General features: G+C 34.5%; 2 protein-coding genes and 1 long non-coding RNA gene across 4 annotated transcripts in view; all 3 read right to left on the bottom strand.

Annotated features, from left to right (window-relative positions):
- cdh30 (cadherin 30) overlaps positions 1 to 8,663 on the bottom strand; it is a 40,746-nt gene extending 32,083 nt beyond the window's left edge. Inside the window, exons 1-2 of the mRNA XM_087262112.1 lie at positions 8,202 to 8,663; positions 1,818 to 1,929 (exon numbers count right to left, since the gene is read on the bottom strand). Coding sequence (XP_087118238.1) covers positions 1,818 to 1,929; positions 8,202 to 8,243 — 154 coding nt within the window. The 5' untranslated portion in view covers positions 8,244 to 8,663. The remainder of the gene's footprint in view (positions 1 to 1,817; positions 1,930 to 8,201) is intronic.
- The window catches only part of LOC147843254 (uncharacterized), a 164,704-nt gene that overhangs the window by 40,617 nt on the left and 98,960 nt on the right, over positions 1 to 25,127 (bottom strand). The window lies entirely within an intron of this gene.
- cdh28 (cadherin 28) lies at positions 10,934 to 24,141 on the bottom strand. Of its 2 annotated transcripts, none has more exons than XM_087262111.1 (13): positions 23,680 to 24,141; positions 17,956 to 18,070; positions 15,460 to 15,707; positions 14,926 to 15,066; positions 14,672 to 14,827; positions 14,321 to 14,465; positions 14,033 to 14,208; positions 13,826 to 13,954; positions 13,552 to 13,737; positions 13,225 to 13,469; positions 12,757 to 12,901; positions 12,453 to 12,666; positions 10,934 to 12,361 (listed from the first exon to the last, which is right to left on the bottom strand). In XM_087262111.1, the coding sequence occupies exons 1-13, from the start codon at positions 23,716 to 23,718 to the stop codon at positions 11,979 to 11,981; spliced, it is 2,322 nt and encodes a 773-aa protein (XP_087118237.1). In that variant the 5' UTR covers positions 23,719 to 24,141; the 3' UTR covers positions 10,934 to 11,978. The 2 variants fall into 2 exon arrangements, with proteins under 2 accessions (XP_087118237.1, XP_087118236.1); XM_087262110.1 differs by having other exon boundaries at positions 12,453 to 12,671; positions 12,759 to 12,901; positions 23,680 to 23,857.

The raw sequence follows: 25,127 nt of genomic DNA, 5'->3' as shown, positions 1-25,127 counted from the left end.
CGTTATTTTTCAGGCATAGAAAAACTGTAGAGAAAAATGACGACGAGACGAGTACAAAATCATTTTTAGCATTACTTTTAAGTGGTAATGATAATGTTATAGACATTATCTAGTAGCACATTTATAGAAAATAGACAATTACAGATTAATAAACGTTGTCTACTTATAGGACACGCTTTTTTAGTCTAAAATGCAATAGTACTGAAGTGTCTTTCACTGACACATTGGGCAGCTTGTTCGCCTCACAGCAAGAAGGTCGCTGGGTCGCTGGTTCGAGCCTCGGCTCAGTTGGCATTTCTTTAAGGAGTTTACATGCTCTCCCTGCGTTCACGTGGGTTTCCTCCGGGTGCTCTGGTTTCCTCCCACAGTCCAAAGACATGCTACAGGTGAAATGGGTAGGCTAAATTGTCCGTAGTGAATGAGTGTGACAGGCCCATACGACAGGCCGGCCGGAAGGTGTAAAAAAGTTGTTATCATATGGAACTTGTTATTATATGGACCCCGCAATCAAAGGCCAAAGAAAAAGAAGAAGTTTATAAAAGTTATTTCATAATTCAATTAATCATAGTTTAATATAAGCTCTGGACCCTGCATCTCAAATGTAAGGAACAGGGAGATTAGACTGAAGATAATAATACATTTTGTGTTTGGGTCTTGACATTAACCCAGTATTGGTTGCTCCCCTTTTGCTTATATGCTTTTTATATTAATATTTGTCATATTTAAATTATTTGTTTATTGATTTTATTATTTATGGATCAATATTTGCATAATTTTAATTGTTTTGCTGTTGTTGTTTTGAGTTTTTAATAAGTTTAGAATATTTTATTACTAAGTAATGCATTTTCTTTTTTGGATAATGATTGTTTACTGTCGGTTCATTGCAGGGTTTTTGCTTTTGAAATTTATAAAGAAACTCAACCTAGAATCTTTTATAGAATCTTCAATCTGTTTGCCAAATGAGTTGAATATGTTTAACACTCTAGAAGCATGCAGAGTAAGAATAAATGCTCCCTTTATTAAAGATTGCTTAATTTTTTAATTTTGAAGCTGCTAGTTGACAAAAACAGTGCTGTTTTAAAATGTATAAATCATCTGGACAGTTAGGATAAGAAATAAAGCTGTACTTTTCGGTTTCATTAATTATATTTAATAAGCAGTATAATCATTGTGGTCTGGTTTGCAATGGCAGTACTTCACTATTTAGAGCAAGGTAGGGCCGCAAAAGTATTTTGTTTAGGGCCTCCAAATGTACAGGCCGGCCTTAGGTGTTATAGCATAAGCTTATTGCATGAGAGCTAACGCTTATTCATATTTATGCCATACATCTTTGTGCAATGCTTTTTTAGCACTTTTATTTGAAGAGATAGTTCACCCCAAAATAAAAATGTACTCATTATTTGCTCACCCTCATGTCAAAAGAATGTCTTCTTTTGTGTTTTCTGTTTAACACAAAAAAAGACATTATGAAAAAAACTGAAAACCTGTAACCATTGACTTCCATAGCAGGGAAAACAAATACCATGGATGTCAATGGCTATAGATTTCAACCTTCTTCAAAATCTGTTCATTTGTGTTTAACAGATGAAAGAAAGCCAAATCTTTTTGCAACAAGTGAAGGGTGAGAAAATTCGTAGTTTTTTAATTTTAGGTAAACAACCCTTTTAAGTGACATCACTCATTTCAACATTGATCAGAGCAGATAGAGTGCATGAATATAGAAATGTGTGCATCTGCTTTGTGTAGAGATTGATAGCCATCCAATCTCAGTATTTAGCTGCTTCTATGGTATGAATAGACAGGAGAACACAGCTTACCTCTTCCGAGCCTTTCGCCCCTGTGAAGGTGATCTTTGTGGACCTTAAAAACCAGCAGATTCGACTCAAATCCAGGAGTACATGACTCCTCTGCCAATCCACATGACAACACCTAAATTGAAACATATTAGACTGATTTATAAAACATTTAAAGTTAAAGTATTTTAATTATTGTCAATAATAATCAATTTTTCAAAAACCTTTGTAATTTATTCAGTTGATTAATGGTTACTCCTAAAACTCCCCTCAACCACACATGTACTTAATGCAGACACACTATATTGCTAAATGTTTTTAGATCTGCCTTTACATGCACAAGAACTTTAATTATATCCCAAGACTGTGAGGTTTAAAATGGAGATTTTTCTCACTTAGTCTGCTACAGCTTCAACTCTTATGTAAAGACTTTCACAAGGTTTAGTGTGATTATGTATTTAAACTACTATACTACTGCTTGCATGTTGTGCTGCTGGCTCTAATGGCAATACTGACCATAGTAAAAGCACTCCCTGATCTGAAGTAAGAAAGAAGACATACAGTAGGCTAGCAAAGTAGTTTTTATAGTTTTGTTTTGCTGCACAAAAGTGTTCCTGTAGCTTCATAAGACTTGACATGTATCATGACCTGTGCTGTCAATGGTGGATGAGGAAGCACCTGGATTTTATCTAAAAATCTTAAATTGTGTTCTAAGGACAAACGGAGATTGGTTTAGCAGATTGTCGGTTGGTTATTGGTTCGACACGAGGGTGAACAACAGGGCCGGAGTGGGACTCATTTTCAGCCCTGGAGTTTCAAGCCTTAGACCGGCCCACTTTAGTTCACGACTGACTATGTTAAAATGACGTCATTTTCAGTTCAGTACTTTACAGTGCGGATTTATTTGTACAGTTAACAAAATGTAATGTTTAACAGTATCAGAGTCTTGTATCCAAACAGTATCCAAACCTTGAAATGAAAAAAAATATTTAAAAAGTACAAATGTATCTTGAGCTATATGTATAAAATAAAGATTAAAATGAAATATATTGAATAAAATGTATTGAATATCAAAAATATGAGAACATTAAAGGGTAGCTAAATCTCCAATATTCTTTAAAACATCACATTGTCTACAATATATATATATATTCTGTGATATTTTTACATATATCAAGTCCTTAAGCACAGACAAAGAATAAAACAAGTATTGCACTGTTATCTGCCAGACATTTTTAACCACTACTTTCTAATGATGACTGCCTTTTTTCCCCCATATTTAGTTTTCTAATCAAATTAAGTCAGATTTATGAATGCAGTGAATCATCTGATTTCATTAATTGTCTTAGGGGACTTTTTATTAAGAAGCTGTAATATTTAGTAATTATTCAAATAAATAATAATAAACTTTTTATTATCAATTGTTCATCTCTCGCGTATCTTTTAAGAAATGATTTTGCTGTTAAGCAAGGTGCCGCAGTTGGAGGAGTCAAGTGATAATTATTTCATCATTAACCTGCAGGCTGCATTCCGCTCATGGGGCAGCAAGAAAATAAATAAAACAAGTGAAGCTGCGGTAAAACAATGAATAAAGAGTGAGGCTATGGTAAAATAAATAAAATAACAATAATAATTAAAAAAAGATTTACAAAAAGTGTGAGTGCCGTGAGCGCAGGCAGCTAGGGACACCAAAAAACAGACCGGCCCACCGGGAATTTTCCCGGTCCTCCCGATTTGCCAATGTGGGCCTGGTGAGTAATTAATTACAATTATTTTTAAGGTAAACCAACTCTTACAGTGAAATGTATCAGAAAGTCTTAAAGTGATAAAGGTGGAACATTACAGTTTTTTACAATGGCTATGACACTTTTTTCAATACATTTAACAAGTTTGCTAAACTCTTAACGCAGCAACACACCTAAATTACACAACTGGCAAAACAGTTAATTTTATGCTCAAAATCACACATTATAAACTAAACCTCTAAACTACCTTTCAAAATACAATAATAAACGAACACACTACACCATGTCTAACAAAACACTACAATCATGTTTCAAAATGAAATTATTGTTCAAAACACAAACACATGTTCTCTTCCAACATAAACATTCAGTCAATCAGAACACACTGACAATAAAAACACTATCATCAGCTGACATTACAGAAACTCCATTAGTTTATGTCAGCTCTGCTCTTATATTTGAAGTCTCGTTACAGTTTTGTTTTGTTGGGTTAAGTAAATGCATGCATTTTCTTTCGTTTACGGCAAAAATTATATACAAAACGAAGAAAAAAAATTGCTTCATAAAATTTACAGTTTATGTAAAAAAAAATACAGACACAGAATTTCTGCAGTACAGACTTTTTTTGCAGAAGGACATCACTGCAAACAGAAAAAGCACCACAATTATAATAAAATAACAAAGTAATCTTCTATTCTGCCCGGTCTTTTGCCACATGTTCTCATCCACATTATACTTGATATCTTCTGTGGCCCGGCACGGTAACTGTGGCCCTTTGGCCTATTATGGTTTTCCTACGGCGACATCCCCAGCCTTGTCAACATTGAAAATTTCATGTGGTACTTGATTGGCCTCTAACTTCATGACTCTCTGAAAGTAATTACTCACAGTGTATGCAAATGCGGTACTGTATATGTGCTGTTTGTACTAATGAACTCCAGGTTTAAAGAGTAGTTTACTGCAAAACACACTGTGTATAGTTCAGTAATGACTGTATTGCATAATCATGGATGTATTGGTGACAGAGTTCTTTGATGTGCTCACTGTTCCTTTCAAAAACCTCAAGAGTCCTCTATTAGAACATATGATCATGTGATTGGAAAAACCAAAACAAGACATGAGTGTGCTTTCTAGATGGGAATCAGCTGTCATATATATATATATGAGAGAGACTCATATTGCGGTTATATATATATATATATATATATATATATATATATATATATATATATATATATATATATATATATATATATATATATATATATATTTTTTTTTTTTTTTCAGTTGCCAATGAGAAACAGCATAATGCGGTTATATAAATATATAAATAAATAAATATATATATATATATATATATATATATATATATATATATAATATATATATATATATATATATATATATATATATATATACATATACATTTACTTATTTATTTATATAACCGCAATATGCTGTTTCTCATTGGCAATTGAATAAAATACAGGGAATAAACTTGTGTTTCAATTCACAATTAGAACAGCTGTTCACTTTGACTTTATCCTATAAAATTTCTGTTTAGAACATGGTGTTATCTGTTCTGACATATTGTGTTAAAGCATTTGTAAATTTGACTGTAAATTTACATTGTTTTGTTCTTGGTTGTGCTTGTGTGTAAAAGAAGTTAAAGCATTTTAAATTTGTGTTAATTGGATGCATTTTGTGTCAAAACAACAAGAAATGTGTTAATTGTTTAGCCCACGAAGACGGATGTTGTGCTAATTGTGTTAAGAGTTTAGGAAACTTGTTAAATGTATTGATAAAAGTGTCATAGCAATTGTAAAAAAACTGTAATTTATTCTAGTATGTTGTTGTTTTTTTACATATCTTTGTCAAAACGCATTGGGAAATTGTACAGTCAAACAGGTAAAATCAATGTTTCTACAAAATTAAACACTATGGTTCTTAAAACACTGTTTTAACGTTTGTTGTTAAAATGTGTTGTCGCTTCAGATACCTCAACTGAATTGTGGTCATTTGGTTTAATATTTAAAAATCAAGCTTTAGTGTGCTGGAAGCTATTTCAACAATTACAGAAATACACAGAATGAGCAATTAAAAATATAGAGTATATCGGAATGGCATTTCACCAGTGTTTAATTGTAAATAAAAACTTAAATTTAAATCGGATCATCTTATATGCTAAAGTGAATGTCTTTTATAAGGTTTTAATTAAACCTCCTGAAACTTGACAATAATGAAGAACAAAATGGATGGACAAAATATCAATGCATATACTATTTTTCTTTTTTTTACTTTTTTGGATCGAGTATTTACTCGAGTACAAAGTTAAATGCTAAAAATGTCCCCCGCCACCACACATACACACCCGTTGAGACGTCGATGCCATTGATGAATAGCAGCATCAATCACAGACTGGTCGATGCACATGTTTTGATCAGACGCGTTTTAAGTTTGTCAACATTGTCAATTGTAAATTCGGCAGCCATTTGGGGGAATGAAGTCTTAAATTTGCATGATATATTATAGCTTGTTGCTTTTTGTTTTGTTTGTTTGAGACATGATGTACAGTATATCTATATAGTCAGAATTATTAGTCCCCCTGATTCAGTAGCCCCCTTGTATGTTCTTTTCTCCAATTTCTGTTTAACAGAAAGATATTTTTTGACACATTTCTAAACATAATCGTTTTAATAACTCATTTCTAATAACTTATTTATTTTATCTTTGCCATGATGACAGCAAATAATATTTTACTAGATATTTTTTGAAAATATTCAGTTAAAATGCAATCTAAAGGCTTAACTAAGTTAATTAGGCTAATAATTGTATAATGATGAATTATCCTATAAACAATCAAAGAACAAATTGTTTAAGAGAGCTAATAAAATTTAACTTAAAATGATTTTAAAAATAAATAAAAACTTGTATTCTATCTAAAATAAAACAAGTAAAACTTTCTTTAGAAGAGAAAATATTATAGGAAATACTTGTGTTATAGAATCTTCCTATCTGAACATGCAGCTCAACTCCTTGTTTAAGCTCTTGTTCTCTCCAGACTGGACTATTGAAACTCTCTACTAGCCGGGTTTCCAACTAACTTTATCAAACCTCTTCAGATGCTTCAGAACGCCGCAGCACGAGTTGTCTTTAATGAATCTAAAAGAGCACATGTCACTTCGCTACTCATCCGTCTGCACTGGCTGCCAGTTGCTGCTCGCATCAAATTCAAAGCTCCGATGTTTGCTTACAAAGCGACTTCTGGCTTTGCTCCTTCTTATCTGCTCTCACTTTTGCAGATTTACGTGCCCTCCAGAATCTTGCGTTCTGTGAATGAACGTCGCCTCGTGGTTCCATCCCAAAGAGGGAAGTAATCACTTTTCCGAGCTCTCGCATTCAATCTGCCCAGTTGGTGGAATGAACTCTCTAGCTGCATTAGAACAGCAGAGTCACTCGCTGTCTATGACTAAAAATTCAACTATTTAGTCTCCACTGTCCTTCCTAATCTGCAATTCCCTCTCTGGCTCCACTGTTAACTGTACGACAATAAATAAATAAATAAATAAATAAATAAATAAATAAATAAATAAATAAATAAATAAAAACCTGAAACTTGCCTACAGCATTTATTCATTGTTGCTCTTATAGTTGTGTAAATAACATCCTTGTCCTCATTTGTAAGCCGCTTTGGATAAAAGCGTCTGCTAAATGACTAAATGTAAATGTAAATGTTAAAAATTGTTTGCGAACTTGAGGACTAATAATTGACTTCAACGGCATCAAATATTTCCTCAGTGATGTCTAACAGAGATTGAGTACACGTTTTATGTTAATTGTTATTTTATCTTAATATATATATATATATATATATATATATATATATATATATATATATATATATATATATTTAATAAAGAGATTAAAGATATTGACCTTGGTAGCTTTTAAAAATGTAAACTCTAGTGAAGCTAAAAGTAAAAATAAAAAACAAGTGAATAATTTAATTTAAGTAAATATTTAAAAAAAACAATTCCAATTTCACATGAGGGCACATTAGTTTGTCTTTAGTTGTATTTTATGTTTTTTTCTTCTTCTTTTTTTTTTTTCAAAATGCAGTTGGTCAGAATTATTAGCCCCCCTTTACATTTTTTTTTTATATTTCCCAAAAGATGTATAACAGACAAGATCATTTTCACCGTATGTCTGATAATATTTTTTTCTTCTGGAGAAAGTCTTATTTGTTTTATTTTGGCTAGAATAAAAGCAGTTTTTAAATTTTTAAAAAACATTTTAAGGACAAAAATATTAGCCTCTTTCAGCTATATTTTTTCGATAGTCTACAGAACAAACCATTGTTATACAATAACTTGCCTAATTACCCTAACCTAATTAGTTTAGCCTTTAAATGTCACTTTAAGCTGAATAGAAGTGTCTTGAAAAATATCTAGTCAAATATTATTTACTGTCATCATGGCAAAGATAAAAGAAATCAGTTTTTAGAAATGAGTTATTAAACAATAATTTTAGGGAAATTAGGGAAAAATAAACAGGGGGGCTAATGATTCTGACTTTAACTGTATATTTTTACAATAACTTTTTTTTTTTAAAGTTACTTGCATGGTAAATTAGAAGTTCAGATCAAGTTTTCAAAAGACTTTACCTTATAAAACAAAAAAATGGTTCCCAATCGCACAGTCACCATTGTCTCTGTCTTGAAAGGTCTTTGAGATATCACCTAACTGGTTGTTTAGACTCCAATGCTATCGTGCGAGCTGTTTAAAATGCCTTCACTGGAGATATTTGTAATCTATAAAGTGGGTTGCCTGAGGGCTGTGGGATTTACATAAACGCAACATCCAAGGCTGCAGCTCTTCTAAAGACTACTGCAGTCTACTTCACATTCTTTCAAATATAAATTCAGCAAGATTTCTTTAGATGACTTTAAGGAAATAATGCGGAACCGCTGATGGTTAAAAACAGGTGGTTAGAAAAAGGAATTAAAGACTGAAATAAAAAAAATAAAAACTCAGCAGCCTTTACACTGAGTGTTCAAAATATAGATCAGACCAGTTGGTTTCTGGTACAGGTGCCATGACAAACAGGAACAAAGTTTGCGGCTGATAGTCTTGTAACTTCTCTCCTGAAAGAGGAAGCCAACATTCTGTTCTGTCAGCATGAAAAAAAGCTATGTTAAAAATGTTTTATGGCAACACATAACAGAGTGAACATAATTTAACAAACACACATGGGGGGAAGAGACAGTTTCATAATAGTGTTATAATAACCTCCAAACACCAGGTTTGGGTGAAGTTTTCCAGAGGAGGGCTAAGGACCAGGCAAGGGATAACAGTGCAGCGGCCAAAGGGCTTGGTCACTAGATGTCAGTATTACTCTTGATGCCTCTGTAACCAAGATTCTAGGTCTTTTTTATTTTTCTCCTAATTTTCCTCCAGTAAACATTGGATGAAACAATAGTTTTGTTTTTTAATCACAAGAACTAGTTCTGTATAAAATGTATTATCATCATATCTGCTTTATAGCCTTTTTTAAATGGGGGGGGGGGGGGGGGGGGGGGTCAAAACATTTGTTTAGTTATTAGCACTGCTACAGATTATTTGAAAAAGGCTTTTAGTGGAATCAACTTCAGACTTTTGAACTGAGATATTAATTTTGATTCGGACTCAGAACAATATGGTTTCAAACTGTGCATCTATTTGATATACTGTGCTATACCTCCACACAGTAATTCAAAATGAACTAGAGTCTCCTTATTTATCATGGGGTCACTACAGTGAAATGAACCGCCAATTTATCCAGCATATGTTTTACACAGCGGATGCCCTTCCAGCCGCAACCCAGTAACGGGAAACACTCAAACACTCCGACATTCGCACTCAGTCTAAATAGTTTGTTCTCTGTTGTTGGTAATATTAATTATACAGCCTTTACAGCACACAAACTACTCAAATATTAAAAAAACAAAAAACAAAAATACAGACAGTAAGTACTGTGTGAACAATCTGAGAAAAACCTTGACACACTGCCACTATGATGCTAATACAAAAGAAAACATATGGATTTACAAAAATGTCTGTTTGTAAAATTCCTGTACATTCATCTAATTATAAATTTTACACACACAAATGTAAATACAATTTGTTGCTCTACAGCAGTTTCCCATCCTTTACTAGCAACATTCAATATCCTCACTCCTAAAACACACTGATCAAATGGTTTCATTTGTAACAAACACTGCCTTTTTCCCCACCACAGAAATTTTGTCAATGTAAAAAATGTTAAAGTAACTACAGTAGTTTATACATTAATCTTGCCTTCAGACAATTTTCAACAAACAAACTACAGTTAGTCTAAAATGCAGCAGTTTGATTTCAAACCAGCTTATCAAGGAATGTGATACCAAATTTTATTATCTTTATATCTATGGCTATCTATTATGTTCTATTTATTATGCTGTATGTCGACTGACTGTTTGATTGGCTGAATTATTTGGCTTCTGTTTTTGTCTTACCTGCCTTCTGGAACCATTCTTCACCAGACTCGAACCCCGTCATTGTGCTCATATCCTATCTGCGTTTCAAGTCCACAAGTTTATACAGATATAAACCACACTATTTCTTTTTTAATGCACTCAGATGCAACTTTAATGCAACTGCGATGTTCAGACCCAACTGTGTTAACCGCATCAGCTAAACTCTCCCACTCTATTTTTTTTTCTTTTGTTGTTAATTCCGGAGAACAAACTTGCAAATAACACCGCTTTTCTCCTGTCTACCTCCGAAAGGAGCACCACCAATTCACATTCTGTTCAAAGTTTCTCTTCTTGCTTGCTTTTGCCTTTGCTTTTTCGTTGGGTTTTGCCATTAGCATAGTCATTAGCATATTCATACGGGGGAGGAGGCAGGGAGGGGTTTTGCGCTCGTGCATGTTCATTCGGATGTACAAAAGAATATGCGTGAGATTCGGCGTACGCAGTGTTTCATACATCTGAATTTTTTTCTGCGTACGCACATTTACAGCTTTGTGCGTACGCAATGTTTTAGTAAGATTTCCACGCAAGTCTTCATACATGAGGCCCCTGGTCTTTTGACTGTGGGGGAACCTGGAACACCCGGAGGAAACCCACGCGAACGCATGGAGAACATGCAGACTCCACAAAGAAACGCCAACTGACCCAGCCAAAGCTCGAACCAGTGACCTTCTTGCTGTGAGGCGACAGCACTACCTACTGCGCCACTGCATCGCCCATACCAGTAATGTTCACGGTCAAAATGATGTTCATACAAAATCCTTCAGACAAATCTGATGATATAATGTGTTATACTGAAATATGTGGATACTCTCTTTATATGAACTCAATATTTCAATAAGGACTGGACTGGTCTTGTATATTTATAGAATGTTTTGATCACAGGGCTCACTTAACTGAGATTATGCCTCTGTTTTTAAGTGAAGAAAAGGATATGGATCATTTAGTCACATTGAAATAAAATATGACACAATTTTCACACTTTTTTCACAAATAGCATGCTTTAAAAAAGTTTGAGACTATCTTTTGTTCTTTATAGGCACTAATCTGTACACTTTATGTACTAACATAGAGGCAAGGCAAGTTTATATATATAAATATATAGCACATCATACACAATGGAAGTTCAAAGTGCAAAGAATAAAATAAACAAGAAATAAAAATGATTAAAATGTGTTAAAACAGGTTATAAAAGAATGAAAACAAAAAGAAAGATAAAAGTGCGATCTGTCGGACGTATCTCATTGAGTAAGTTGTCGCAACTCTCTCTTTGAGACTCTGATCCTATGCAGAGCAGATTGAGCATTCTGATTGTTGCAACACCAGGATGAAAAAAAAAAAATCAGTATCGTGTCAAATCAAAAATCCCAGCTAACCGAGTAATCCACATTTAAATAACAAACCCCCCGGCATATCAGTTAATCCACTTGTTAAGTGATGACGTGTTGGTGACGTATGTAATACTGTTTCCGGGTCCAAGCCGCTACTCATTTGACTTGAGAAACTATTTGTTTATGATCAAACATGATTGTTTATCCCTTTTAACTCATATCACACAATAAAGTTAATTTTATATAAAATCATAGTGTGCACAACAATCTCTGGGCTTGCTGCATCACAAATACAAAAAATTTAACAATTTATAAAAAAAATGAACCACTTTCTGGCCATCGGATTTTAGGCATGGACATATATATTGCAATCGTGATTTTCGAAAGTATTAAATCGCTTTGTAAACGTTTATAATTACCCTTTCATGAGTCTCCCCATACAGTTGAATGGACAGAGCGCTTGGACCCGGAAGCCGCTTTGCGTGACGTCACACTTATCAGCAGTTAAAATTAAGAGCCTCTTAAGAGCAAAGTAATAAACAATGACATTCATTTCTGATCAATTCTGATCACCTTCTCCACCGCATTCCTCATCATCATAGCAGATGTTGACTCTTACATCATCTACTGAAAGGAGGGGTGTTGTTTTTCCTCTGCAGGAACATGAGGAGAAGAAGAGCAAGTACCGAGGAAGGATGTACAACTTTAAAATGAGCAGAACAAAGAGCAAGATCCCTCCCAGAATGCCAAGAAAACCTAACAGTGGAACCCCTGCTACTTGTTTGTTAGTACATTGGAACGCCTCTCCTTTGCAGTCACACACACTTGCTTGAATGGCACTCTCCTGAGATTGACCCTCCCGATCAGTAACTCTCAGGACTACATTGTATTCACGCTGCTCCAACTGAGATTGAGGCTTGAGACTTAGATAATGACCGGTTTCTAAAATTGGCAAATGTAATAGTTAGAGATGTACACTCAAAGTCAGTTGAACAATGTATATTAAATAAATAAAACTAAAACAATTACTCACCATTGAAAAACACAGACCAGTTTTTACTAGTATCACCTTGGGGCTCAACTGTGAAGGGACCAGCAAAAGGAGGTCCATCATTGTCCGTTATAGAGAGAAGAACTGGGGCTGATTCACGATTGCACAATTTTATGGTCCTTTCATTAATAACAGGAGCATTGTCATTTACATCCTGCAGTTCAATTACCAGTGTTCCTGTGCCAGTTGCTGGAGACTCAACTGCAAACAACATTTGTTCAAATATTTTAAAAAGGGAAGAATTTAGACAGGAACTTTTGTTAAGAAAAAATAAATAAATAAACACACCATCATCATCCAAAGCCAAAATGAGAGCTTTGTATTTGCCATCTTTGACATTGGAAGATTCTCGATCCATAGGTTTCTTGACTTGAATCTGTCCAGAGTCTGTTATACTGAGCCAGACAGAAGGATCATAGCCAATTCTATAACTGTAAGGAACCAAACATACAGGTTGAGTATGTTCAGCAAGAACAACTTGGATTTGGCTTCACTGAATCATGCATAAAAGTTTGAATGCACCTGAAGTTTAAATGGATGAATTTGTATTTTGTAGTTTGAATACTGTATAAAAGACTTGAAGCGATTTAGTACTTCATGCTTATTTGCTAGACACCTGCCACATGATTACTAGTACCTACAGTATAAGGGTGTCTAACTGTTTGTCTCACAGGGAAATACATTCACAAAAGGTACATCACAAAGTTTCAGAAATCTCTAATTTTTTTTTCAATATTGAAGACATATTTCTTACATTATCTTTTGCTTTTTTTCAGTGTCAGGATCAGTGGCTGTGTAATTCACCAAATCACTACCAACTGGTAAATCTTCAGGTTTGAAAATAAACTTCTCCTTTGGAATAAACTCAGGCGGCTCATTCACATCTTCTACATTCACAGTGACTGTGGCAGTTGAAGTAGGCAAAGGACCGACAAATTTATCATCGTTCACAACAATCACAGACAGAATGTACTGCTTGGTCTTCTCATAGTTCAGGGGCTAAAATGAAAAGTAAAATGGTTTTTAATTAATTATGCCATCACAACCAATTGCCTGGGCAGACACTAGTAACACACAGTACCTTTACAGTGGTGATGACGCCCTCAAGACGGCTGGGTCCAGTGCTGACATTGAAAAACCCATCCTTGTCACCACCAATGACTCGATACTTGGTTGACCAAGCTGTTGATTCAGGTTCATCTCCATCAGTAACTGGAAGTTTAGCCACTTCAGCCCCAACTTGATTCTCTGGGACAGATACAGTGTACTAAAATAAAGAAATACACAGTGTGTGAGTTATACACATATATAAATACTTGGGCATTTTATAGTATAAGATTATGAATATGTATTACCAAGGTTTGCTCAAACAGAGGTGCATTATTATTGCTGTCTGTAACAGTAATAACTGCTGTGCCAGTGGTTGACCCACCCTCTCCGTTCATATCAGTAGCCGTAATAACCAAAGTATAACTGGACCATTGCTGAAAGAGGAAGATGACTGATGAGGTTGCTTGCATAAACTTGACAACTGTTGAGATTCATCAAAAAGCATTTCTCACCTGTCTGTCCAGGCCTGTTTCCAGCACAGAAATCCCTCCACTTACAGGATTGATAGCAAACATGTTTGGTTTTGGAGATGGTGGATCTTGGCTGATAATGGCATAACTGATATCAGCATTGTCAGTATTTTCTTTATCATCTGCATCAGTGGCTGTGACCGTCATAAATACTTCACCTTTGGTGAGAGAGTAATTAAACTATTATTTGAGCTGAAGATACATTTAAGGGAGAAAAACAAATGAAAAGTAATGAAAGCAATTTCACCTAAAACTGCACCATCCACTTACCCTTTTCCAAAGCTTCAGGAACATTTGCATTGAAAGGGTTTTGATTAAACACTGGCTTATTATCATTTTGATCCGCCACAATTACAATAAATTCGAATGGCTTTTCCACTATATTCACATCCACTCCAGTGGCATGAGCTACAAGCTAAAGACATAGTTTTATTGTATTATTTTTAAATAGTTGTCAATTGTCAGTGTTATATTTTGACCTACATCAGTGCATCAAAAACATGGTAGTGAGGTCATACAGAAATCTTTAGCAAACAAATGCAAAGCATCTCCATAACAATATAAAATGTAATACAGCAATTGTAGATTTTTTAAACCTGAAAAGAGTAAGAATCAACTTACTTTGTATGAAGCTTTTTTTTCTCTGTCAAGTTGCTGAGTTACACTGACCCATCCTGATAGTCTGTCTATTTGAAAAATTCCCTTAGGGTCCTGATCTGCTCCTTCACCAGTGATCTTGTATGCCATTGGAGTTTCAGAAGCAGAATCTGACTTTATCTAAATACAGAAAGACATCAGAAAAACAGCCTAATTCAGACAAAACCTTCTTATCATTCACTTCAATTTACAACAGTTCGTTCCTAACTGTCACTGACCAGGACCAGCCTCATTGGGAAAGGACCTTTGCCATTCTCATGTAATGTTAATGGAGGTAAAATCCAGCATCTCTTTGCTCTATTTAAACCCAATGAAGACTTTGGGAATATCAAAATTAGATCATCAGAGAGAGATTTCGTCTACGAAAATAAAAACAATATAGGCATAACAGCTGTCTTCAGTAAAATATTAGTTTTATTTAATATATTATTATATATCATAATAAATATTAATAACATCATGATGTTCTTATTTTGTTGAAACCAAAACAGCACAAATATCATCAATTACAAATATAATAATTATCATATATATATATATATATATATATATATATATATATATATATATATATATATATATATATATATATATATATATATATATATATATATATATATATATATTGTAATTGATGATATTTTTTCTGTTTTGGTTTGTACAAAAAGCATCATGATCACATACAATTAGCCTAAAAATAGTACCATTTGTACCATGTTATACAAAGCAGTTTTAGGAAGTAATATCTATACCTGTACAGAGGAAGTATTCATTAATGTATTTACGTCATGATCCTTATGATAATCGACACGCTCAACTCTGACAAAGACTGTGTGCTTCTTGCCACTGAAGTCCCATGCAGACACTGAAAACTCCTTGAGGCCTTCATGAAGAGTCACTGACCTCCTCATCATCAGAGTCCCATCCATGTTCAGATCAATCTCCTGATCAGTGGACTGAAAATCTATTCCTGTTCTTCCATCACATGTGTTAAATACGACTGACAACAAAAGAGATTCACAAGCAAAACAAAGCATATTGGCTGTGTACTGAAAAAATGCTTTTTATTACTGAAACATTTTGTCTTGTTTCTAGTTCAAATATATAAAAAATATCAAATTCAGAAGCTTTTTATAGACAAGTAAAATATTATCTTGTCCTCAGAAAATATTAAAATGTTTTTCATTTCAACATATTTTACGCACCCCATTGGCAGAATATGTTGCTTGTTTTAAAACTCACCTAATCTTGGCATATTGTTTTTGAAAATGTCACTATTTTTAAAATGCTTTTTGATTTAAGAATTTTTTTAAATATTTGGACTAAAAACAAGACAAAAAAAAAAATCTAAGTAAGAAAAGTATTTTTGTGGTGTGCATGAGAACCTGGTTCCCTAAGTAGGGAACAGAATACTGTTCAAGCACAATTCTTTATCCATCAAGTTGAGATTGTGAATGTCCAGCATCTGATCACTCTCAGTGTCAATGTTTTAGAGATAGTTATAGGGGTAAGAAAAATAATTAATGTTAGAAGATATGTTAAAAGAAATGGTACAATTTCCTGAACAATATACTGCATCTGTGTTTTAATCTGCAACTGTGTTTTAATCACTGAAAGATTAAACAAAAAGTGTAAACATTACATTTGCCCACTAAATATTAAGTCCTCTTAATATTAATAAACTCTTTTATCTGTCATTTAAGAATTCACACTTAGCTGATGATTGATAATAAAGCATGTTTGGCATGCTTTCCTGGGAGAGAGCCCTGAGCTCAGTATATTCTTGAGCCCAGGGCACAAGCAGTATGCTTATTTCAAGTAGCCACAATAAAAAAAAAAAAACAAAAGCGAGGCTGCAGTAAGAAGAATCCCAGAAGTATAGGATCAGCAATGTATTTCAAAGTGCAGATGTGGTTTATACATCACATTAATATCATTCTGTTCAGTTTAATTTAAACAATCTCTTTAAGAGTAATACAATTAAGTGTCCTCCTAGGCTTCATGGCACCAGGTAAACATTGTGAGCATGCGTCCCGGCTTCAGGTTATGTAACCCGGTGAGCAATAAAACAATGCAGTCCTCTGTAGCACACCCTCATGTTGTCTGTAATAGTCCCAGTACTGACATTTTAAAAATGTCAACTTCCCGCTAATATTTAAGTGCATTCTTGAACACTGATTTGCCATAGTATTCACCAGTGTTCAACAGAAATGACTGTGATTGGCCGTGACGGTCATCAGTTCACCACTCTTCACAGAGTGCAAACACAGATACAGGGGCACTGGAGCGTTTTAAAGCTGCAAAGATCAGTCGAGTCATTAGCGGATCACTCGTCTGTGTTTGCACTCGGTAAACATCAGTGAAGTCCAGTGAACTGATGACCTTCAAGGCCAATCACAGTCATTTCTGTTGAGCACTGGTGAACACTATGGCAAATTAGCGATGTTTAAGAATGTGCTCAACAGTGCTTAAATGTTACCAGGAAATGGACGTTTTTATTTATTTATTTACATTTCAGTACTGAAATTCAGGATTCTGACAAGTCTTATGTAGTAAAAGATTCAGTTCATTAACTTGAGTTTGATGGTAAATAAAACATGTGTTTGGGAAAGAAAACTTTAGTGCTATTTCCCTTAGCTTAAAATGAGATCCCATATCCCTTTTTATTTTCACTATCCATTCAGAAAGAATCTTCGAGTCACTCGGAAAGTGGTGAAGTTATAAATTTGTGCCACTTTCACTTCACTGATAATATATACAGCCAGGTACACAAACAATATGCCATCGCGGACGCCTGTGTGCCTCGCAGCTTCGCTTTCACTTAAAATGGCGGCTGCATGAAATCAGTCTATTAAGAGAGCAATTACATGCAGTGGAGGAATGACACTAGGTTTAAGCAGATTTTCTAAAGAAGGAAAATATAGTGAAGGTGCATTATTTTGCAGACACATCAAGGGCCAAGTTAGTGCCATTGGTCAATGAATGAGTAATTCTAAAGAGTCATTTGGCAATAGTCACATTTGAAGGGGTTTTAGAATCAGCTCATACTATCACCTCTGAAAGAGCCAACACATTCTTATTCATGGCGAACATCAACAGCCAACTCAATTAAGTCAATTAAGTGACATCACTTATTTCAATATTTATAAAAGCAGATACATTGCATGTATAAAATTGTGTTTGTCTGCATTGATTACTCGCTCAATGTTTAGCTGCTTCTTTAGTATAATTAGAAGTACACCGCTTACCTCTCCCGAGTCTCTCTCCTTTGTGAAGGTGATCTTTGTGGACTTTAACAACCAGCAGCTTTGACTCAAAACCAGGTGTACATGGAGACTCCTCTGCAAATCCACAAGACAATATCTAAATTGAAACAAATTAGATTGTTTTATATAACATTTACAATGACATAGTGCTTTTATAGTTCATTGTTTTTAAATTAATATCTATTCTGGTCATTTTTTTCAAGCTCTTCCACTTTAAACTCACTCATCATGTCTTTATAGAGTTTGCTTTGTGTACTGGTGCCAGGTTAGAACATGAAGGGGGCATTCCCAAACTGTTCTCATAGGAGTATAAAACTGTCAAAAATGTATTGCATGCAGAGGGATTAAAGTTTCCCTTCACTGGAAGACCAACCCCTGAAAAACAACTGCACCTAAATCCCCCTCCAACTTTACATTTGGCACAGTGCAATCAGAGAAGTTCTGTTCTTCCAGTCAGTGCCAAGCCTAGACTCGTCCATTGGATTGACAGGCAGACAGACACTTGGATTTGGAGCAACTATTCTTGTGTAAAAGGAATTGCTAAACTATTAAAATTAGTGGTTTACTATCTGTGTCTCAATCTCCAGACCTTCTTTCGCTATACAGACCTCACAATAACAAATTTTTTACTTATTAATTAAATTAATTATTCATGGATTTATTGATTGATTGATTTTGAAACCGTTTTAACAGGATGAAGAGGTCCAAATTTTTATACTTTGTTGTTGTTGATATATACCCCATTTAGTACTGTTATTCTGAGGCAACAGAAGACATGTTGCATCTTGCCTGTTTTCTGGAGAAAACATTTAGTACAATTTATTTATTTTTTTTATTTATCTTTAAAGGCACAACGTTTTCACAACTAGCTTTTAATTCATTTTGTTTCCTTCTGGAACTTCTTAACCTTTTTAACAATGAAAAAAAGTTTGAGTTGTCTTAAAGAGATAGTTGACCAAATAAATTATTTTACACATTATTTATCGTCCCTCCAGCCTTTCTTTATTCTGCTAAATGCAAAAGAAAATATTGCAAAAAAAAAAAAAAAAAAAAAAAAACTCAAAACCTGTAGAAAAAACAAATACTTTGGAAATCAATGGTTACAGGTTTCCAGCATATTCAAAATATCTTCTTTTGGTAAACAAGTTTGGAACAAGTGAAGGGTGAGTAAATAATGACAAAAAGTATTATTAGACTTATATCCATTTAATTGTCCTCAATTTGAATACATGGATTTCTAAACTACATGTGACTGCATGCGAAAAATATACATATACATTTCTTACATATTTCATATGATTGTTTTCCAAGATTCTGCAAGGAGTTCCCAAACTTTCGTATAGCATATTTTTACATGCTTTTTAATGATTTAATTTAAATAAGAATTTAAAATGATACAATAATTCAAATAATAAGCATTGGTTTTGTAATGTTATTCGCTACATTTGCCACATTTTGTTATTTGAGATTGTAGCAGTTGTTTGCAGTTGTGGTGGGGCCTATTCGACAACAAGATAAAACACTTCTTAAACATCTTTAAACACATCGGTAACACTTTAGTCAATAAGGTTCATTAGTTAATGCATTTACTAACCTGAATTAATCATGAACAACACTTGTACAGCATTTATTAATCATAATTGAACATTTACTAATGCATTATTATCATCCAAGTCCATGTTTGTTAGCATTAGTTAATGCACCATGAGTTAAGGCAAGGCAAGGCAAGTTTATTTATATAGCACATTTCATACAGTGGCATTTCAAAGTGCTTTATATAAACAAGAATAAAAGAGACAAGTGTAAGAAAATGAAAACAAATGATAAAAATAAAAACAAATAATAAGAATTATAAAAATAAGAATAAAAATAGATAAAACAGATAAAAATGTGTTAAAATATGTTATAAGATAATGAAAAAGAAAAGAAAAAGATAATAGTGTGATCTGTCAGACGCAGCACAGTGCTCATTCAGTAAAGTCACAGCTAAACAGATGCGTTTTCAGTCTTGATTTAAATGTGTCTAATGTTTGAGCACATCTGATCATTTCTGGAGGACAGGCGTGATGTGCTCTGATTTCCTGGTTCTAGTCAGAATCCTGGCTGCAGCGTTCTGGATGAGCTGTCTGACTGTCTTTTTGGGAAGGCTAGTGAGGAGGCTGTTACAGTAATCCACCCTACTGCTGATAAAAGCATGGACAATTTTCTCTTTGTTTTCATTGGAAACAAAGCATCTTATTCTTGCAATGTTTCTGAGATGATAGTATGCTGATTTACTGACTGCTTTGACATGACTATTGAAAATCAGATCTGACTCCAGAGTCACACCAAGATTCTTGACCTTATTTTTTGTCGTTTGACCCTTAGTGCCAAGGTACACATTCACCTTGAGAACCTCATTTCTGTTCCCAAACGCAATCACTTGAGTTTTCTCTTTGTTTAACTGAAGAAAGTTTTGGCACATCCAACTGTTCATTTCATCAATGCATTGGCAGAGGGTGTCAATGAGGCTGTTGTCATTAGGCAGTACGGCTAAGTAGATCTGAGTGTCATCAGCATAGCTGTGGTGGGACATTTGGTTCTTTCTCATTATTTGGCTTAGAGGGAGCATATGAAGGTTAAACAGGAGAGGTGCCAGAATCGAGCCTTGTGGGACTCCACATGTCATGGGTGTCCACCTCGACCTATGGTCACCTATACTGACATAGAAACCTCTCCCTTTAAGGTAAGATCTGAACCATTTGAGGACCGTCCCAGATAGCCCAACGCAGTTTTTCAGCCTATCCAGAAGTATGATGTGATAGACAGTATCAAATGCAGCACTGAGATCGAGCAATACCAGCACTGTTAGTGTACCTGAATCTGTATTTAGGCGTAGATCATTGATTATCTTTATAAGAGCGCTCTCAGTACTGTGATGTGCTCTGAAACCAGATTGAAAATTGTATAAACACCCCTTTAAGTTTACAAACTTGTTAACCTGGTTAAAAACAACTTTTTCAATGATTTTGCCTATAAAAGTGAGATTTGAGATTGGCCTTTAATTGCTCAATAGTGTGTTATCCAGGTTGCTCTTCTTCAAGAGGGGTTTAATAACTGCAGCTTTAAGTAAGTTTAGAAAAATTCCTGAGCGAAGTGAAGCATTTACCACCTTTAGAAGATCCATTTCTAAACAAGTAAACACTGTTTTGAAGAATGATGTGGAGAGCGTGTCAAGACTGCAGGTTGATGTTTTCATAATTTGCACAATCTCTTATAAGATTTTACCATTAATTGCCATGAAATCAGACATAATGTCTGATTTCTTAAGTTGTGGTTTGGCTTTTCTGACATCGACACAACTTGGCTGATTGGACGGGCTTATTGCCTTTCTGATATTAGTGTTCTTGTCAGTAAATAAATGAGCAAACTCATTACATTTGCTTTCAGAGAGTAACTCACTGGGAATCCGACTGGGGAGGGGGAGGGGGGGTCTCTATCGTTCCAAAGAGTGTACGAGCATTATTTACGTTGTTGTTTATAAGGCTTGAAAACAAACACTGCCTAGCAGTGTTGAGTTCCACATTAAAAGCATGAAGACTGTCTTTATAGATATTATAATGGACTACTAGTTTCGTCTTTCTCCACATTCGCTCAGCTTTTCTGCATTGTCTTTTCATCATTTTGACAGCTCTTGAGTTTCTCCATGGGGCACTCTGTTTGCTAGTCATCTTCCTGACTGAACAGGAGCAATGTCCTTTATGACTATCTTAACTTTAGAGTTGAAGTTAAACAAATCAAGGAGAGAATCAACAGAGTCTGCAGATATACTTGGTGCTAGCGATAAGGCCTTCATAAACTGCTCACTGGTGTTCTCATTTATGCATCTCTTTCTGACAGAGACAGATTTGTCTTTAATAGCTGGAGTGATCAATATATCAAAGAAAATACAGAAATGATCAGATAGTGCCACATCCTTAACAACAGTCGATAAAATGTGTAAACTTGTGATTTTTACAGTTCTCTTAATTATACCGTAAACTGAAAACCATTCTACTGCATTTTTAATGGTACATTTCAGGCACCCACAGCCTGTTTTTTGCCAGTTTTTCGCCATAAATTTTACAGGATTTCACGGGATTTTTTTTTACAGTGTAGTTTGTTCTGTAGAGAATCTAAAAGAATAATTAAATAGGGGGTCTAATTAGTACACCTTTTAAAATGCTTTTTGTTTTAGTCCAGACAAACTAAACTAAACTATATATATATATATATATATATATATATATATATATATATATATATATATATATATATATATATATATATATATTGTAACGAGCACACACATGCCACGTCGCCCTGGTCGCTAATCCAACCCAGCTGGACCATCATCAACACAGGATCGCTCACAGCTGGACGTCATCAAGCGGAGAGGCATATAAACCAAGCCCACGCCAGAGGAAGACGAGCTTCATTCAACTAATGACTCCCTGCGCTAATGCTTGTCTCTCTGTCTCTCCACAGCAGACTCCAGCTCGTGACGATCCCACACCCGACTACTCACTGTCCTTCACCTACTTACAAGAGCACCTCACCTCGAAGAAGAGCACCGTTTGCACAACCTTCACTTTGTAAATAAAGCACCCTCCGGGGACTTGTCTGTAAACTTATCCAACTGTGTCTGTGTTTTTCCCTCTGCCTCGCTACTATATATATATATATATATATATATATATATATATATATATATATATATATATATATATATATATATATATATATATATATATATATATATATATATATTATTTTTTTTTTTTTTTTTTTTTTTTTTTTTTTTTTTTTTTTTTTTTCTCCCAGAGATGGGTTGCGGCTGGAAAGGCATCTGCTGCGCAAAAAAATTGCTGGATAAGTTGGCGGTTCAATCCGCTGTGGCGACCCCGGATTAATAAAGGGACTAGGCCGACAAGAAAATGAATGAAATTTATATATATATATTTACACACACACACACACACACACACACACACACACACACACACACATTTGAAGTCAGAATTATTACCCCCTTTCAATTTTCTTTTCTTTTTAAAATATTTCCCAAATTATATTTAACCGAGCAAGGGAATTTTCACAGTATGTCTGATAATATTTTTTTCTTCTATAGAAAGTCTTTTTTGTTTTTTTTTTGGCTAGAATAAAAGCAGTTTTACATTTTTTAAAAACCATTTCAAGGACAAAACGATTAGCCCCTTTAAGATATATATTTTTTTGATTGTCTACAGAACAAACCATCATTATACAATAATTTGCCTACTTACCCTAACCAGCCTAGGTAACCTGATTAACCTAGTAAAGCCGTTAAATGTGACTTAAACTGTATAAAAGTGTCCTGAAAAATATCTAGTTAAATACTATTTAGTGTCATTATGGCAAAGATAAAATAAATCTGTTATTATAAATGAGTTATTGAAACTGTTATGTTTAGAAATTTGTTGAAATAGTCTGCACTCAGTTAAACAGAAATTGGGGAAAAAATAAACATTCTTTGTTCTGTACAATAATTTAAAAAAATATTTGGAATAACATTTACAATTTTACAAGGAATTAATTTATTTATTTTTTATTTAAGTTCACTTTTTATTCCAATATACATTTACACATTTATTATAAAAGTCGCTTATATAATACAAGTTCAGAATAAGTCTGAAAATAGAATCCTACCTTAAAAATCACAAAGAGGGTTCCCAATCGGACAGTCATAATTGTCTCCGTTTGAAACAAAATGTTTTGAAAGGTCTTGGAGAAATCACTTCCTTTCTGGTTGCTGCTATTGGAGTGCCTTCACAATATAAATGCGTGTGGCATTTATATTGTTTACTGTGAGGTGCTTTTGGGCAGTGGCATTTTTGCATCATACATGCAATGTAAAAGGCTGCAAATGAAAAGGATTTTTTTACTACATCAGAATGAGGAACCACTGAAGGTTAAATAGTGGTTGACATCAAGTCAAATACAAAAAAAAAAAAAAAGAAATGCGAGACACAATGCACTTAATTGAGCTGGTGATATCACTGTGAGGGGTTGGGGTGGGGTTAGAGGAGCACATTAAAATGCATTAGATGCAGTTCAGATTGCACTGCACCATGTCTGTATCCAGACCCCTCTCGCTTAAACTGAGTGCTCAAAATCAAGTCATGGATGAGACCAAAAGGGAATTGCACAAAAGAAGAACTAGGAAAGCAGAAGAATAACAGCAGAAGTGCACATTTTAAAACCGCAGGATTCAACATGAGTTATGCGAATGTGGATAAACCTGATTAACTCATTTACTTATTACCTGTGAGCCAATCAGGTAACAAGTTGAAAAACGCACCTCTCGCCCACTCATCTGGGAACTTTCATTTCTTTCATGTTGAGCCTTGAAACAAATTCCAAGGTGAACTGTATTCTTTCAACCCTATAATGCGAATGTTGTCTCCTCTACTGCGATTTTCGGCATCTTCTGCCTTCCCCGAGAGGGATTGTACAGTTTTTTCCAGCGCCACAATCTTGCTTTGAAGTACGACCATGTTGTCCTCGGTCTGGGAAACACGACTCTCCCCTTCCGTGATCCGTTTCGTATTGTCCTCTAAACGGGTTGGGTTGTAATTGAATCTTACAACGACTCAAAACGTGAGAATTTCTCATTCAGTTAGGCACTTAAATTGTCAATAACAACTTGCGCTAGGCGGAGCCTCCATCTTTGGTACCTTGATTAGCTGTCGGTTGGCCTTTTGTTGTTGTGCGGCCTTGTCTAGCATTGGTTTCTTGTTGAGATGAAGCGGGTCCTGTTCCTGACATGTTTGGGTGTCGAGTACTGAAGAGTAAAAATAAAAAAGCTACGTAGCTTAATGTGAAAATAATGAAAATAGCACGATGCTTGCAGGAGCTCAGTGAAATCGTGAACTTGTTGAGCCACCTAGGTCGAAAGGATCACGTGACCCCCAAATTGAACTGTATTAACAATTTTACACTTTGCCCTAAATTTGACCAGTGCCCAAAATTTGATCAGTGGTCATTTTCCCCAATATTGCACATCTATTTTATCTATTCAATTCAACCGAGGCTTATTCTCAAAATGTACCTCTATACATTTCTGTAGACTGTCAATTTTGTCCCAGATGCTAAAA

Source organism: Danio rerio, chromosome 7 (assembly GCF_052040795.2).
Source record: "Danio rerio strain M-AB ecotype USA chromosome 7, GRCz13ab, whole genome shotgun sequence".
Taxonomy (NCBI): Eukaryota; Metazoa; Chordata; class Actinopteri; order Cypriniformes; family Danionidae; genus Danio; species Danio rerio.
This window is presented reverse-complemented; position numbering and strand designations above follow the sequence as displayed.